Source organism: Monopterus albus, unplaced genomic scaffold (genome assembly GCF_001952655.1).
Source record: "Monopterus albus unplaced genomic scaffold, M_albus_1.0 scaffold190.1, whole genome shotgun sequence".
Classification (NCBI taxonomy): Eukaryota; Metazoa; Chordata; class Actinopteri; order Synbranchiformes; family Synbranchidae; genus Monopterus; species Monopterus albus.
The window spans coordinates 739153-758131 of record NW_018128070.1 but is presented as its reverse complement, the minus strand read 5'-3'; the positions used below and the strand labels follow the sequence as shown (position 1 = coordinate 758131).

The window sequence follows — 18979 nt, the reverse complement described above, 5'->3', positions numbered from 1 at the left end:
ACTAAAAGATTTTAGGGTGAACCACAGACATGAAATCATTTTCAGATACAAAGAAACTAGATACTTAGAAATAATTTTGGTATAATCTTTTTATATGAAAAAATGCTGGTTATTGAGAAATCGATGTGATCTTTATAATTGAAAGAAATCTACACTTCTTGGGAGCTTATTTTTCTACCTTCACCAAGTGAACAACACTTGTTCTGGTGAATATAAAATTGCTAAATTCATATTATCGGAAAAATTAGAAACACCATTCATATTGTGGACCAAGGATTGTATGACAGACTAACCATGTATTTATGACTTAACCCATAACCATAGATATAGATGGTTAGATACTTTGGTGATCCGGAGGGGAATTTTAGCTAGGCATCCATTATGAAAACCTGTAACTGATAACTAGGCAGGAGACGTAATAAATGAAACAAATTTACTGTTTAGATTTGTAAGAATCTGGAGTGTTGTGCTTCAGTTGACAGTAGTTGGCATGCGCCGCTAAGTGGCGCTATAACGTTACTGTTACGGCTCCCCTAGAGCGACGCAACGACGATCCAGCACAAACCTAGCCCAGCCCCCCACAGTTAAACCGGCCTACCTCCGTTCAACAAGGGCAGAAGCGCGGCTGTTGATTGAGCTCCTGCTGTCGCTGCTGGCATTTTACCCAAGTCACTGTAAAGGAGCAGTCCAGGGGTAGTTTCCTTGATGTTTTTTGGGATGTTGCTACTACAGACAACTGGTCGGTTCAAAGGGTGTTTTTATAGTTTCTGTGACACTATTGTTAGCTAACGGCAGCTAGGCACAAAGGTGTTCAGTTAGCTACTAGCCGATGTTAGCTAACATTAACTAGCCTGCTAACAACACAACCGGTGAGGACAAGTGCATCCCTGTGCTACCATTCTCGGGTTGTTCTCTACTGACTCGCTTCGGGAGCTATGTAAACTGCGTTGTGAAAGCTGCTTACTGCAACGGTAGTCAACTGGTTGTATTAGCAGCCGCCACCCATGACTGGGATACTTCAAGCAACGTTTCTACATCGCTCGGTCGCTGGCTGCATGTTTTTCGGCTAGCCAAGACAGAGCTTCGGTCTGATTCAGGGATGGTGGCGCTAGCAAAACAAGCTAACGTGACTGTCTGTGTGAAGAACCGAGGAGATACTTCAGTGAAGTGGGAGTTCTGAGTTTTGTTTATGTTAATTGTAATTCCGGGGTGGATGACGCTAGGACGAACCTGATGGTCCTTGAACGCATCTGAACTGAAACTGGGAATATCGCTGGCAGAGCGAAGGGATTATTTTGTCTCTGAGTGGATTTCCCTCTCCTAATCGGATCGACGTGGGATCGTGGTCAGTGTTTTGGCATTGAGTGCGCCCACTCCCCAAAAAGATCCGCTACCCCAGCGACCTTCCCCTTGCTTCAACCTCCGATGTAGCACCGGCAAGCGAATCCCCACAGCGGCCGGACATGCTGAAGTGTATCCCCTTGTGGCGCTGCAATCGCCACGTTGAGTCGGTGGACAAGCGACACTGCAACTTGCAGACAGTCCCTGACGAGATATTTCGCTATAGTCGTAGCCTGGAAGAGCTTCTTCTCGATGCCAACCAACTCAAAGAGCTACCAAAGGTAGGTGGCATTCACATTGAAAGAATATCTCCTTTGTTTGATCATTTAGCTTTATTTCCTTACTGAAGTTGGGTGATTGTCTGGATTAAACTAGGCCAAATCCAACGTGCACTACTACACATTTAAACACAGCTGGTGTTTTATTGATATATGTGAAAAGTAAAGGTCAGTGCTAGGTGACATAAGCAGTAAAACAGCTTGAATGACCTCACCTGCTCAGGTACTTCCTCCTCAGTACAGGTTCCTCCTTTCATGCTGCCTTGGAAATTGTGCTGTAACAGTACTAGTAACTCCTAGAATAAACTAATATATACGTAGATAATAGCATTTCAGCTTTGTCTAACCATGCTATCTCCAAGCATGAGGTTTCAAAAACAGTTCAACTAGTTAATGCTGTTCACCTTTGCAGAATTTCTGAGAACATTACAGTCTTAATAACTTGAAGAAAATGAACAGTGGAGTAAAGCTGACCAAGCTGACAGGACATTTTGTGTGTATGGGAGTATATACTGCATGTTTATGGGGACCCAGATCAAAGCCGTTGTTCCTTTGAATGAAGTGTGGGAAGGCATGCGTGAAATGAGCTGCAGTGCAGTCCCCAACCACACTCCCACTGCAATAAATATGACATTTAATTTTTTTGCACAGTTAAAGAATTTAATAAGGTTAGCAGAACTGTTGTAGGTAAATTTTCCCTCTAGATCTGTGGAACAAAACGCTTGCTCAGCTTAGTCCTTGTTGTATTCAGTTTAAGGCATTGTTCATTATTAGGACAAGGCACTGGCTGTGACTGTGATCTAGCAGGGATATCTTGTGAATACACTGGTCATTAGTAGAAATAGTCAGTCTCTCATGTCCCATGGCTTCAGCGTACTGGTGCAGTCATTAATGAAGGTTGTCAACCACAGGCTGAAGTGTTGATACAGGCCCGCCTGTTACCTTCTGTGAATCATATGTAATAGTTTTTGTCTCTTGGCACTGGATGCACATTTATTACAGTACTGTAAGAAATTATAAGATAACAAAGTCCTGACACAAGTTGCTTTGTAAAACTTAAAAAAAAAAATCTTTTTACACATAAGAATGCTTCTTTAAGATCATCCCTTTCTGTGGTATTTGTCACAAAATGGGCTTTCATTTAACTGGGGACACATACCTCAGTGTTGTTACCAGAGTAGAGCTGTCTCCTGGCACAAAAACCTTTGCCTGATGAAGCTTACCTACAGACAGAGGTGGCCTCCTCTCAGATCATACCTGTCAAACATCCACAGGGCAACTGGTACATTGACCTGGTAATACTGAACGACGATACACTCGTGTACTTTGGTGTTGACAGATAATCGACTCTCTGTCTGGTTCTGGTCTCAACTAGACATAAATGTGTGGTGACAAACTGCCTCACGGTCACGTGAATTCATAGTGTGCGGACACTGAATGTCCCTCTCCGGTCCTCAGAGTGAGTGGAGCTTCAGTGAGGGAGCATGGTGAGAGGTCAGGCCCATACAGGGTTGGGAACAAGAGCAGTGACTGTATGATGAACAGCATTACCATAATGAGCTCACAAGTGAGTAAGGGTCTGAATGCCTTTGTGCGCTTTTGTGCTTCTTCCCTGTCACTGTGTATTCAAGTCAGAGATGAATCTGTGGGCTTGCTTGTCAGTCTTTGGCTATTTTTAGATGTCCGCCTAACATTCCAGGTCATTTTTGCTCATCAGTTCACCCCATGTCTCTTAATAAGCCTGTCTTGCATGGCAGATAGTCTGGACAATGTTGGCGTGCTTACAGGCTGCACCACCACATCCAACATAAGCCAGAAACAGAGAAGAGAATAATCTTTTCAGATGTTACACCTTCACAGACTGTGACTTCTTTTAAAGGAGACTGCGGCTTGTTCCGGGACATGGTCACAAGCAGCGAAGTGAATTTTTATGTGCAGTAACATTTTGAAACCACTGAACTACACAGTGATATAACCAATATAGCTGTTAAATTATTTTAGACACAGGAAACTGGTAATCCTTTCAAACAATCATGACTTGTAGCTAGGTTTAGTACAGTGCTGCTGCAGTGGATGGTCTAGATAGTATTTGTAGTATTGTTAGGGCTTGAACATAGTGAACAGATGGCGCTTTAGGCATCCTGACAGTTTATTAGGTTTTTTTGTGACTCACCCCCACTGCACTGCCCACCAATCTTAGATATGTGTGGTGAAGATGTCTTTATTTATCACATCAGGATTTTAGGTTTGTATAAAAAATTGAGTGTTTTTGTCTGCGGTGATCTGTTTATATCAGGCAGTGATGTGATTAGATGCAACACTAGCAAGTATCTATATGAAATGATTTTAAGTAGGCTGCGTGTACTCTACTGTGTTTTCAGCTGTTAAGTTTGCTACAAAATGATCTCAGTTTTTATTGCTAATTTGAAAAGTTGCCTTGCTTCAAAGATCATGTTAGGGACAAGGACATGATCTTTTTAGCCATTCCTGAGTCCTGTGATCAGTTACAAATTCACCAGTCTGATTGCAGCCTCCTATCCAGCATCATGGCTCTTTGTTTTCTGTGTGTACTGCACTGCCCCTGACCCCGCTTGCATAAAACCTGCACTATCATGACTCATGATCATCTTTAAGGTTTGTTGTAGGTCAGCTACACCTGCTGAAAAGCACATAGAGGACTCTTTTTAGGGGGGGGTGGTCATGCAGGTGCAGAAGACAGCTTAACAGCTGTAATACATGTATCAGGCTGAGTACATCTGCTTGTTTTTGTCTTCCATTGTTGAAATAGGGAACAGATCCTTGATGGGTGTGCCTCCATCAGACTTTGCAAAACAGGTTTTATGCATGTTGCTCCCAGTATTATTACCTAATAGGCCCTGTTAGGTACTGTTGATATGTTACTGTACTGAAATTCTGCCTCAAACCTTGTCACAACCAGAAGTATGAGAACTGTTGCATCCAGTAACTGGTCTGCAAAGACATGTATCAGTGCTATCAGTGAATACATGGCTGATTTCATGGGTTTGCCAGCTTTTGGTTATATCCTTGATTGAACAGTGGAAGCCAAATGGGAACATGATGTTTGTTCTTTGTATTCTGAATAAAGAGGAAGAGTAGGTTCATGATACCTAGGAAGAGGACAGCTTCTTCACCCTCAGCTGTCACCACTGCCTTTATGTGTGTGGTGACGGATTAATTCTTTACCTGTGTGTGGGGGAAAAAAACCCTCAGCACCAGAGTTTTGATCCCTCTGCATCTCCATCTGTGTTTCCTCTGGGATCTGCTTTGTTGTCATGTGACTTTATTTTCAAGCATTGATAAATGCACTGATAAAAAATATGAGCACTTTTCTCTACAGTCCCTTGTGCATGTTCAGCCTGGGGTAAAGTAAAACCCAAATTAAGAACCTTAACTCTGCTCTTGCTGGTCGTGAACTGGTCTACTATTGTTTAGCCAAGCTTGATTGGCCAACAGTTTCATTTTATGTGCCTTTCTTTCAGCAGTATGTATCTTAACCTCTAGAGTCCCTGCGTCCTCATATGAGGACCGCACAGCTTGGGTTTCCAAAGCTCAGGACTCTAGAGGTTAAGGAACGTTTAAAAAAACGACTTGAGAATGAGTGATGTTTTACCTAGGTCAAAGGTGAATTACACCTGACATTGGCCTGTCTGCAGTAAAACTACATCTTTCTGATTCTTCTGCTCTCCTCTTTCCTGCTTCGGTAAAATATGCCATTTGTGATGTGAATATTATGTTTTCATATATGAGGTTAGACTTAAAGATGTCCTCAGTTTGAAGTTTTAATGGACCCTCCCCCCACCCTGACTGTAGCTGACTACGTTTGTGAGAAAAACAGAAGTAGAGGTTTTTAAAAACTTTTGTAACAAGGATTGAGCCATATCACAGTGCTTAAAAAGTGAACGAGATCTCGAGCTGACGAGGCCATGTAGAAACAACACTGTGAGACATCTGAATTTCTTTTAGATGCATGAGCACATGCAGCAGGTTTCTTTGTCTGAGCTGATGACCAGCTGGTCTCACATCCTGCCTGCCCCCTCCCCCAAATCTGGTGGGATAGAGGGGTAATGGGAGGTGTGTGAGAGTGAGTTTATAGTGGCGGTGGGGGTGTATGTTATTCCGGAGGTGGATTAACTGGAGGTGGGGTGCTGGCATCACCACTGGAGGAAGTGGTCTGGGAGCTGATCTGAGCTGATCCTCGGTCCTCTGCGACTTTGCCAGAACCTGGACTGACATGCAGTGTCAGGTGTCAGAGAAGTGGTCACAGAACGAGCAGCCAGTCCCAAGGAGACTAGTGCGGTGTGCTCAACAAGCACACAATCATGCGTTCTTCCTGGGAAGTGGCAGCAATGTTAACCGTGTAATGTCAGTCCTGCAGTGCAGAACACAGCACTGGTACATCATATGCATAAACAGTTGCTCCCTAGTATTTGATGTGAACCCACACACCAGTGGTGACATGCTCCCTATTTGACACTACAATAAATTAGTACAGCTGTTTTAGTAACTGAATAATTGTTTCAAGTTGTTCAAGCAACAAACATCTGCCGATTCCAGCTATTTAAGAGAAAAGATGTGATTATTATAAACTGAATAGTTTGGGATTTTGGAGCAAGTATTGGACAAAAGAAGCAACATGGGATGTCAGGTGAGAGCTTGTGATGGGAGTTTTTCAGTATTTTACGACTTTTTCAGGAATACATTATTAAATTGATCACAAACAAAAGTTGGCAGATTATGCAATAATGGAAATCATCATTGTTTGTAATGAGGTAGAGAAATGCAGAAGCTCACAGTCCCATTATTGTAATGTATTGTAATGTATTATACTTTGTGGTCCCAGTGACTTTCAGCACAGTAGCATTTCCTGTTCGGGCCTGGGCTGTCACATGACATTGTGTTCAATGATTCCCTATGTCCCTGCAGTGGCTGTGAGATTTGCTGTTCTCTACCACTCACCCATGCTCTGTGGCCTCAGTTGCCAGCCTCAAAGGTAAACAAACAGGCAAAGCTCCAGTGAATAATTAATGACTGTGTTTGTAGTGGTAGCTGTTTGCGATAGGGGAGAGTCTATGGCCGTATTGTATGCCCTGCTGGAACACTGTGATACAGGAGGTCTTTTGGCCATAGGCAGTAAGTGCACACAGACAAGATGTGCAAGGTGATCATTTCTTTTGGTTCACCTTGACTATGTTTATTTCATCCTCTCAGCAGCAGACCTATAGGCAACAGGCTGCCTGTATCCAGGAGCAAAAAGTGGCAAACTTAAATCCTTATTACAAACACCCATGAAGCAAGACACAAACTTTCGCATGTCAGATTTACATGTGCTAATTTCTCCTGTGGGTATTAAGCAGCAATTTTTGAGTTTTTCAACTTAGCTAATAAAAACCATCATAAATTGCATTATGTTAAGGATGCTAAAAAAAAAAACACTCAAAATGTAGTAATCGATGAATTATTAAGGTTAGAATGTGTCAAATTGATTGAATTATTGACTGATTATTAACTAAATGTTTTAGCTTTACTTCATTTTGTTGCACTTTTCAAAATAAGTTTTTGCTTTTGGGTTATAAGAGACTGTTGGTGTACAAATAAAATTTTAAATATGAAAACCGTATCACAAAACCTCTACTCTTTTTTGCAAATACAACTACAAAGTTCAGCATAAGTCATGAAGCAACAGTATTGCTTGCTGTCTGTCAGTAAGGCTTTGTAAACACAGGCTCACTTATCAGCCAGGTGGAATTGCCTTGCAGGTGTTTGGTTTTTTTCCACCCTGTTAATACAGTTTGAGGTAATCTTTAGTCACATGTTTATTTCGCTTGAGTAAACCCTCAGTTAGAGGCATTTGCACATTTTTAACCAGTTATGTTTAGGCCACAGACTTGAAAAGAGGCTGCTGTTGCCCAATGAACCTGTGAAGTTTGGAGTGGCTAAATTCAGCATTGACATTTCTTTGGGATAGGATGCTGTTTCTGACCTGTTTGAACTTAGAAGAGCTCAGGAGTTGCACCCTCAGTCACAGACATGCCTCTTTGAGGCCAATCTGTCAGTGGTGATGTCCCTGTGGGGTGAATAGGTCACCCAGGATGGCATTAAAACAAACCACAGACAAATGCTGTCCTTTATCTGCTGACCACAGAGCGTCATTGAAGGCCCCTATCTATCACTATAAAACCCGATAGTCCTCATTCAGTCCTCACTTCTTTCTGTACCAGGGCTTTGGATGGGTCACCACATGTTGCTCTCTTATTTCCATCCAATTTTATATTTACAGTGGATGATACCTACAAGATTTAGAGAAAGAAACGCTGTCCTCCACATGGCCTTTGATTCTGCAGCAGTAATGGAAATTGGACTTTAACCAGTTAGTAACCACATCAGCTATACAACCGCTACCACTGCAGAGCAGCTCTGCTTTTAACTTCTGTTTTGAAGCAGGTGGTGTGTTCAGGATGACTTCCTCTCTGGACTGTCCCTGCTGCACACACAAAGCCCTGGTTTGTTTTTTTTCTGTGGGGCAGCTCAGGCACTCAGTCAGCATCTAGGTTGGGGCCAGTATGATTTGTTGACAGCCATGTTTTTCTTGTTGATTCCATTTGTTGGGAGCGTCTCTGTGAGCAGGAAGTGGGAATAATCAAGTGAGCTGTGGAATGCCCTGTTTTTATGAGACCATCTCCACTCTGGACTTTGTTCTGTAGAATCTTTAGGGAACTCCAGGCATGAAAATGAGGTTTTAGAAAAATCAGCCTTAAGTTTTGTTGCTGTTTATTCCAGTGCCCCCTCCCTCCTAGTAGAACCCTGTTTCTTTTTCTGTTTTGTTCCCTGCCCCTCCCTCTCTCTCTCCTGTACCCACACTCAGAGGTATCTCTAACTGATCGTTTTGACAGTAAGTGCTGTAAAGTGTTTCTCTGTAATCCTAAGATACGGCACCAAATGATGAAGGAATGTTACATGCCAGAGCTGAAGGATCATGATAAAGGAGTACAGTGACACGCTTGTGGCTGCAGCAGTGTTTACTGCCATGATGCCAGTGTCTGTACCACTTGAATGCTCTTCACTTGACTAGCTCTCTCACCGCCTGTCATCTACAAGACTCCAGAGTGCTAATATTTGGTTCCATTTGGGGGAATATTTTTTTTCCCCAACCCAGCCCGTTTTGATTGATGACCATCTTAAAACTGCGTTGTAGTGCATTTCTGAATAGCAGAAATGTTTGCCACTGCACAGAGAGCTTCTGTCTTGCTGCTCTTTTTAAACTTCATAACTGGTTTTAACACTGCTTAACCAAAAGCGCAGATAACTGAATTCAGTGTTTCTTGAAAAAGCTACAAATGGAAACACTTCGTCTTTTTTCTGTAATTGTGGTGGATTTTGTTTAAGGTGTGCGCGCTTTACAATCAGTTGCTGACTAACAGTCCCCAAATAAATTGACTGGCATACCCTCGTTATAAAGACTCTGTTTAGCTTTTATTATATTTTTCTCATCAGAATACATTTTGTGCTCCTGCTCTGTTCTGTAACCTTTTATCCACTTGGAAAAAATTTCAAAACCTGGGAAAGCATGGGCATGTTTATTGAGTTTAAATAAGTTTTTTTTAAAATAATGGTGGTGTTTTATTGTCTTGCTTTAATGCATTTTCCTCCTGCTACTCCATGTCATTTCAGTTTGGGCTTGTTTAACTTGTGCTGTGAATTTTGCAGATTATTGTTATTAGTGTCATTAATTTTAGGGGTACCAGCTGAAATATGCCCACTACAATATCACAGAGCAAAGGTTGTCATTAAATAAATATGAAATGTTTTGTAATGTGAGACCAAGAAATACTGTGTATTGTTAAATCTGAAAACCTGGAGCCATGACATTTGTCATTTTTAGTTGCCAATCAATTTTTTTATTGGCTAATCTTTGCACCTCTGTGCTTTCATTTATATTTATCTGTATAAAACGCTAAAGTAATGGGAAGAAAGGTGTGATTATTTACAGATTTAATTTGAGGCGTGACATTATGTTTGCAGTGTGAATGTGACAGATATGAAACCTGGAATGATTCCAACCAAGCAACACAGCTCCATGTACATTGCTGCTCAAGGCAGTGTCCAGGCCAGTGTGTTGTTGCCACTTCCAAAAAATACAAGGCGGTTGGTAACAAATTTATATTTCTGATGTGGGAGCATTTTCTCTGATGTGAGGAATTTAACAATGTCATGGCTGGGTAATGGGCTATTGAGCAAACCTAATATAATACAGGCTTAATGTGTGGGTTTTGCCACAGGACCAGTTTCAGGCTCCTAATAGCGAGTTGCTGATGGAGAAGTGTTTATGGGTATAACAGAGAGAATAGATGAGAGGTCAGTTGAAAGCCCAGCAGGGTTCTTTGCGGACAACAAAGGAGTACACACGCACGCATGTATGTGTCGTGTCCATGCCAGGGAGGAAAAACAAATGAAGCAGTAACAGGTCTATAGAAAAGAAGATGGCAACATATTTGTGAGCACAATGCGTGCATGCAAGTGTGCACATCAGTGTGGGCCTGTTGGTAGCAGACCCCCGAGCAAATCTTTTTATATCCAGAATAACAACAAGAATGTCAGATCTTCTGCTTTGTGAATGTTTTGGCCTCAGCACTTAACCCTTTCCTTTTCTGTGTCTTGTAAATTTGAAGCCAGTTATAGCAGAACATCAGACCCTGATGACTGATTCAGCAAGTGTTGATAGTTAGGGCATTGTTTACTGTAAAAGGGCAGTTATTTTAACCCGAGGAACTGCGGCAATTCACAGTGCAACTCTTTGTGTTCATTGTGTACGATTTCTTCTCCCAGTGGGCAGCTTTCTAATAATATGTTTTCCGCTACGGTTATGTGAGTATTCAGCCAACCTTCACAAAACAATATTTAAGCTCCTGGAGCAGTACAGAAGCTTGGGCATGTACTTCTTTTTGCTTTCTAGTCTTTAATTTAAGAAAGACTGATTTTCATCAGTTGTGTACACTTAATATAACTGGCATTTTAAGCAACTTTGCCATAATAATGGTTTTCCAAATGTCTAAACATTTAGGAAAAAGTAAGCGACTTGGTGTTCTCTGTGCATTTCACTCTGGAGCTGTTTGCAGTGCAGCACGTGACATCTGAGGAAATGCAGGCATGCCTGGAATCTTCAGGAGTTTGCCTTGCCCTTTGGAAGCTCCACTCATTCCTCTGTCACTCTCCAATACACTTGAACTTGTTGATTTTACATTCCTGTGGGTGAAGCCCACACACAGACACTATACTTAAACTTAAGGGCGAAGCATGCTTGATACGCATCTTTGTTCAGTGGATTGTAGCTTCATTTCAGTCTCCCCTTATTCAGGATGAGCTTCCTCTCATTCAGACAGTTTTATTTAAGCTAGTCTATGTTCTTCTGAGACTTTAAACACGAATGGCTACACTGAAAGAACTCAGCTGAAAAAATGTAAAAGAAATCTCAGTAGCACTTCTCATTCTGTCTTTACAATCATTTTCTCAGGGCTCGGGGTACCATATTGATTTTTAGATGTATGCTGGCAGTGCATTCAGATTAGAGACAAACCAACAGTTTGGCTCAACTGATGTACAGTTTGTTCTTTTCTTTCCATTTGTAAAATGTCCGGCTCACTGTGTAGCCTGGTCACAGTTCATTTGTATCGATTTAACTGCTGGAGTGTTTTTGTACTTTGTCTGTTATTCCTAAAAGGCAATTCAGATCTCTAGAGTGGCAGTACAGGTGCTTGCTATAACAGCATAGACTATGCCTGTCAAACATGGTTTATGCAAATTTTCACCCTCAAGTTTAAAATAGTTTTTCCACTTTGCACTTGACAAAGGTTGAAACTATTGTTAGTGTAGTTATGTGACCTTTAATAATACAAATTACATATGAAATTCAGTGTTGGGATCCTTGTGCAAAATTTCATTCTTTTTAATTATCTGCTTTAGTAAGTGGTAAAATACATGGCATGTGTTTTAAATGATTTGGCTGTCACTTCTGAGCTGCTGTTTTTGTTTTTAGTTTTTTTTTACCCAGCACCTTACCTCTGCAGGCTGACACTTCAGCTGCCAGTTCTCACAACAAGTAACTCATGGCTGTCAGCAGAACCCTTTATATTTGTTATTATCACTCATCAGATCACTTCTAACTATTTTGCATGACTGAAAGCAAGGTGTTGCAGAATACAGGATTTTGCTGGGGCAGGTAGCAAGAACGTTTCTTGGGGTAAAAGTGAGTGCATTGTGATTTGGATTTCCACAGCAGGTTTGAAGCCTCGGGAAGGTTAAACAAATTGAGCGACGTTTGGTCAAATACAGCGCCGCATTTACATGCAACATTCTTAAAGCTCTGCTGCCAAACATTGTGTGTTTATGAGCTTTAAATTTCCTTAGCACTGCAGGCGTTGCTCCGATAGTTCTTGGGACAAGGGACTTTTTTGAAGGGTAAAACTACACCCTGGAACAAAATTTTAACCCTGCTTGTTCTGATGGAAACACAGGTAGAAAACCTAAGTTATACAAAAGGTTACAATTCCCTGGGGAAATTATCATTGGTCAAAACGGGGTTAAAATCAAGGACAAGAGCAGATGGTGTACACATACTATGTATGGTTGTGTAGAAGTATGTTCTACAGTAGACTGCCTCTGGGGATGAGCACGTGCTTGCCTGTGGGCTTTGGGCTAGTGTTTTGGTTGTTTCTAGCGTTGATCCCTTCTGGAGTCTTGTGGGAGGGGTATGCAGACAACCCTGTCATTATGCTGTCTCCATGACATATTGATGGGGTTGTCCTTGTAAATAAGGGTGTGTATCTCTCCCTCTCCCATGATTCGATCTGTATTTCAATTAGTTGGTTCACGATTCTATCAAAATGATACAGAAAAGTATGTAACTATATGACAGAGTGCAATTCAGAGCAATGTTGATTTGATTCAGCTCATACTGAATTTGAATTTAGCTTCTATTTGAAAAACTATATATAAATTTAAAGTGAATGCATTAAAAAGAGAGTTTCTTCAAAGCAGCCTTGTATTGAACATGTGTGTATGTGCTAAGTGCTCCTCTGGTTCAGTGTGTATCAAGCAAACCACAACATACGAACAGAATTATACCAAACAAAAGCCATAAAACACCAGAGTATTGGTTTGGCCATTTGGGGTGATAGAGTGCAGATGTTAACATAATTCTTGCTACCTCTTATCTACAGTACGATACTGTGCCTGAATCAAGCAAGGTTCACTTTTCATTTCATCGTCAGTTGAGCATCACCAGGGAGTTTCTGCTTCCTTGTTCCCCCGGCTTCTTCATTGAACAAATGCTGGTCTTCTAGGTGATGGATCTCCCAGGGCCAGTGGTTTGCCTGATGCAGGGGCATGTTTACCCTTGTGTTGTCAGGGAGAGACACCAGAGGCTGCCCGGCCACTGCAGACCTGCTGACCCTCTGTGTGTGCAGAGAGGCCCTAGCGACTGTCGTTTCAAATCTGTGTGCAAGACAGCAACCTTGACCTCTCCCTGAGCCAAATGTGTCATACAGAAACAGGACAGAGAGAAGCCCTGCTTGTCTCATCACACTTTGTCCTTGAGCTTTGAAAAAGTTACAGCAGCAACTTTATAGCATCACAAAGGCTTCACAGAGGCTGGGGTGCTAGATCACTGAACTACATAGACTTAGTGCTGTTGTTGTTAACCACTTTCTAACCTTAGTGTTGTAGTGCAGTTTTCTAGTCAAATTCTAAATAGGTGTAAACATTCTACACATTAAAGACAAAATACATGAAGTAAATTAAGCAGGTTAACTGGATCCAGGCAAGACTGACAGGCATTTCCATCCTGATGCTGACATTAGGTTTCACTGTTAGTCTGTTAATGTCAGTAGGTCTTGGCATTTGATTTACTAAGCTTAGATTTGTATTTTTAGCATGTAGCACCAAAGTCCCTTTCACTCTGCATTGAAACTTAATTGTAATTCAGCATTAGCTAGTATAATTACATGTGACTATCAGTCCTTATATCAACCACTATGCTCTTTAGTCTGTCAGGTGAGATACTTGATGACTTGAAGGAACACACTGACAAATATTGTGTGAGTAATGGTCATTGTACACATAGGCAACATTAATGTGAAGGAAACATGAAAACCTCTGTGCAGCCCACTGCTTGAGACAGAATGCCATGACTGTTATTGGAAAACGATAAATGAAAGAGACACCAAGGCACATGATCCTGTGAGGGAGGCCACAACCTGCACATTCACAATGAGTCACTTGTACTGAGGCCGCTTATGCATTCATAACACACACAAACTGTTTCAATAAGTTTTTTTTATGGTGCAGTGCTCTGCATTGTCCTTGTACTAAAAGATGTCTGGCTCATATATGTAGTTATTGGAGAGGATTTCATCATATTTTGCACTTACTCACTGTTTTCAATAACTACACAGCATGGGTAAAGATAATCTGGTAGTCTCGTATGTAGTATGGGATTGTGCATGACTGACCAGACCCTCTTTGTCTGCCTGTCTTGATATGAAAACCCGGGTTTGGCCTTTTACCGCTTTTCATTTATAAGCATGAAAAACTGCCATTGCCATTTTATGTTTGCATGTATGTATCTTCCACTGAACCTGTTCAGCTACCATTTATTCTATGTCCAGCACCTAATGTTTCTGATTGTTATGTGTTGACAGTATATTAACTAACCAGCAAATTATTTGTATATACTATGCCTGAGCCATGCCCTGATTGTCATACTGGTACCTTGCAGCATGGCCCCACTGTGGGACAAACTGAGAGCTGGCAGGCAGGCAGCACATACCGGATCCAGTCCATCCAGGAAAGAGCCAAACGTCCTCTGTGGACTGTAAACAATGGGCTTCTGGTTGTGTATCATGTTTGTGGGAAAAGCATGTGATGAAGTCAGGGAGAGGAGGTGGGAACTTAGCTGGAGAATCTCAGGGCATTATCTCAGATAAACAGTAAAGTCTGAATGGGACCAGTGTGCACTTACTTGTCTGTTATATATTAGCAGAGATATTTTTCTAACAAAAAGGTTAGGCCCATCCCTTTTTGCAGTTCAGTTTTATTTATATCACACCAAATCACAAGGCACTTTATATAGCGAGTTCAAGACCTTACAGTATTATGTGTTCACTTTTTGGTTTTTCCAAACACCTCCAGAAGGACCAGTCATCATTTACATTCTCAGGCAGTGTTTGTGTTGATCATCCTGACCAAGACATTTGGATGTATCACCAGAGGAACTTCCCAGCATGGCTGTTTGCTCAGTCCCTCCAGCAGATTCCGCAAACACATAGCAGTATAGGAGATGTTGTCAGCCTTGATTATGTTGTATTAGTGTTGTGATTGTTTCAGCCAGGTGGAGCACAGGCTTCAAGAAACAAGAAACATGAAACATATGCAGAGGCAGCTCTGAAAAGATCTAGTTTACGGCTTTGAGCTTGACTGCTGCTTTGAATTTTGGTTTGGATTGCAAATCTGCATGGGGACTTGGTGCTAGCACTCTTTCTGTGTTGCAAGCTTTGTATCTCTGTTCCTGCTTTAGTAACCAAAGCAGTGATTTGCCCACCAGTATGGCAACAGTGGAGGGATTACTTGTCTATTTTTAAAATGCTTAATTGCACCAAGCAGTCAACCAAGAATGTCACATTATTATACCTCTGGTTTTGGGGGGTAAGTATAGTTTATTACACTTGAACATTTACACTGATGGAAAAACTGCCTCCATTTTCACATTTGTTATAAAATTTGGTAAAAGGATGACAATAAAAATGAACTTGAACCCTTTTCTTGATTTTCCACTGATTAAAATATAACATGAAGAAGTAGAGTTTTCAAAATCCTAATATAGTACATGTGCCACAGAGGTGTAGCTGTGTGTATTTGTGAGTAGAAGAGCCTCTTAACCACACAATGCCATGTCCACCTGCTCCTTCTCAATCTTCCTCCTTGAGCCCTTGGAGTCTAAATCAACAGACACAAATATGACAAAGGCTTTCTATTTGTATATGCAACTGTCAAATAGGCATCTAAGACCGACATTCCAGGCTGCACATTTGTCTGAATTCAGGCGAGTTTGCTGAAACATAATAGTGCTATGTCAACTGAGCCCAGCTCTGCCGCATGAAGGCAAAGGGGAAAAGCTCCTGTTGTCACTGTGGTTGTCTATTAACTGTGTTGACTTTGGAAAAGCATTTGGCACTCAAAGTGGCTTAGTGGAAAACACTCAGGCTGTACTGTACTTTGTTGGGTCACATTTTCATTGTTTCAGTTTGTTTGCTCTGTGTGGAGGGTTCCTTCATTTCCTGAGCGGTTCTTGTTTTCCTCAGTGACCATCTCTCCGGGCTTCCTCCCTGTTTATACAGACCAGGATGCTGTGAGGCAACAAGCATAAATACACAAGTTTCCCCACATGCATACAGTCATAAACACACATCTATAAACTTTATGCAAGCATAGCCCACAGATCCAAACCCTTCAGCCGTCGCTAATTTCGTACTGACTCATCCTCATTAAAGGAAACAGGCAGCGCAGCATTGTGCAAGATGTCCACAGGGCAGTCAGAACAAGAACATGTTATTTTTAGAGCTGATGTATTAGTTGATTAATCAATTAGTTGATGAACAGAAAAATTATATTCAATAATAATCCTGCTTGAAACTTATTTATTTAAGCAAAAATGCAAACCATGACTAGTTCCAGCCTCTCAAATATGAGAGTTTGATGCTTTTCTTTATTGTGCAGTATATAACAGTAAAACTGAATGTCTTTTGGTTTTTGGACTGGAAAAAAAAAATTCCATTTCAAGAAATGACACAGGCAGAGAGGGAACTGGCAACACCTCCAGTAAAACACAGCGTTGACCTTTATGTGGTTTGCTCTGTTGTATTTTTTGCAGTTTCTTCTGCTTGTTCTGTTTTTTTTTTTGTATTGTTAATCCCTTCTGATGAAAAGTAAATGAATCATTATATGTACTTTACCTAGGTTCTTTTTAACCGAGAGTGTCTAATGAGACTCAAAACAAACTGACACCATCAACCACTCCTAACTGCTCTTTACCCCCTTCCATCATGTCTTTTTTTCCTAACAGTGACGTGAACTGCCAATGCGTGGTCGCAACAAACTGTACACAGGGCAACCTCCTGTCTTGTCAATAGAGTAGAATGCTCTGATTACTGCTAATGTGACACAGAGCACTAATGCTAAACAAAGCTTGAATTACTCTGAAATTAAAACCATATTAATTCAATACAAAGGTAAAATTATGACCATGGAAGGTCACCAATATCACCAAACAAACATATTAGCTCTAGATGCTAACACATCCAGGGGGAAGAACACCGCATCTGAATCCCATTTGAGGCTTCTGGCTGTCTTTAACATCTCTTCTTGATTGTTGTCTTATTGTCAGAGCAGATTCTGGCTACTGTGGTTCAGAGCTGCTAATGTGATGCGGCAGCCTCAGACGTGGCTGGACCTGACTTTCAGCTGTATTTTCTTTCCACACAGATCAAAGTCATCGGGACAGGTGTAAGTATATGTGAGTTAGTCAGGCTGTCACTCATGCTGACTTTATCACACCTCTCTCTCTGTGTGGCCTGATCAGCCTGGAGGGCTGCAGTCAGATAGGAGTAGTTGTAGTTGAAAGTCCCACTTAAGTGAAACGTAAACACTTATGCACATATGTATACTATTTTATAATGGCACACAAATGAATGGGCATACGAAAGCATATGCACTTTTCTGTGTTTCTTGTAGCTTGCATGCCAGCATGTTTGAATGAAGTTCATAGATTTTGCTGTATTGTCTTTAAATAAAACACATGATGCACCACACATACCTGAGCTTGGGAGTGTGTGGGAGGTGATGGGTGAGGGCAGAGGAAATGTACTGTAGGTTTATAGTTGTCGGTAGGTGTGTGGATGTGTTGTTGGTCTGATGTGTGTGGGTTTTCCAATAAGGCCAGTGGGGGCATTGCACTCCACACTGGTTATGAGGCACAGCGGACCAGGCTAAACCACATTAATGATAGTCTGTTGATTTGTTGTGTGTCTTGGTTTTCATTAATAAATGACACCATTCATCTGCCAGGGGCAGCGAGTTTGTAGTTTTGGAAGCTCATTTGTTGATCTCTGTCCCCATTAGTGAAGCAGAGCATCCAGAGCACTGTGGGAATCCATTGTCTGCCCTCCATTCTTCATTAATAATCCACCATCACTCCCTTTCTCTCGGCTCCTTCCTAAGTTTAACCACAGTCTTCCTCCTCTTCTCTGTGCTGTACTCCCCATGTGCTAGCTCTATCCTTCTTAGTCAGTCTTGCCTTTTGTTATCCTGTGCCTCTTTCCTCTTTCAAGTTTTCATCCTTCCAATTTTAGCCCTTTCTTCACCGCAGTGCCCTTTTGGACAATGGAGGAATCCCTTGCCTGGCTGCAGAGAGGGGGGAACAAGGGCTAGCCTATGACTGACAGCCCTGTGTGGGGCAGACTGCTTGGCCTTTGTCCTTCTGCCAAGGAAAATGGAGGGAACCCAGGGAGGTGGATCAGTGGAAAGGAGGAGGGGAAGAGGACCAGTTGGGGTGTCATTCATGTGTTGAAGTTTTGGAAACTTTGAGTTTCAAAAAGTACTCTACAGGGGGAGGGGACACTGTGGCCCAGCAGCAGAGCAACATCAGCACATACAGCACCGGTTTTCTTGCCTTTACTTATAACTTCACATAACACTGCACTGAAGATATTGGGTTAATACAAAATGGCATTGTGCTAGAGCCGCCTTGTTTCTGTGCTCATTCATGTACTGAGTAATACCACAGCAAAGACTGCAGCTCTTCATAGAAATAAGTGTGCATTAATGAGGCTCGCCATTTGAGTGACCGACCAAGTTACTCAGTCAACCAGATCCTTGTGCTTTTTATTTCCCGGGACACTGAAGGAGTCCAAGCTAGCACAAAAGCATGAGCGCCCCCCCCAAGCCCTTCATCTGAGTGGATATTGGGAAGAGTGGGGACATAACAACTGGGCCAACAGGGTAGATTTGGCACAAGATTAAGAGGCTTGTGAACGTGTGAATAGGAATTCCAGTTACAGAGGTAAGGAAGTGCGTTGTGAAGAACAGAGTTTTAACGATGGTAGGCCTGTGTAATTTGACTTCCTTTTTGTGGCAGACTTAGGGTAGGTCCATTGATTAAATGTCTTTGCAGACAAGTTGTGACCCGATCAAGCTGACTCAGTACTTTTATTTCACTATATGCCAAGACTTTGTGTTTGCCTCTGCAGATGTTAAAATAATTAAGACCTTTGTATTACAGTTTTTAAGCAATG

The 18979-nt window shown here is 41.7% G+C and overlaps 1 protein-coding gene across 9 annotated transcripts in view; it reads left to right on the top strand.

The window, feature by feature from the left end:
• The first annotated feature begins 489 nt into the window (after positions 1-489).
• Positions 490-18979, top strand: part of scrib (scribble planar cell polarity protein) — a 63851-nt gene continuing 45361 nt past the window's right edge. For 2 of the 9 annotated variants that reach the window (XM_020617469.1, XM_020617475.1), the window contains exon 1: positions 491-1622. In XM_020617469.1, coding sequence (XP_020473125.1) covers positions 1464-1622 — 159 coding nt within the window. In that variant the 5' untranslated portion in view covers positions 491-1463. Of the gene's footprint in view, positions 1623-18979 lie in introns of all 9 variants that reach the window. The other 7 variants (XM_020617471.1, XM_020617467.1, XM_020617474.1 and 4 more) reach the window with 6 other exon arrangements.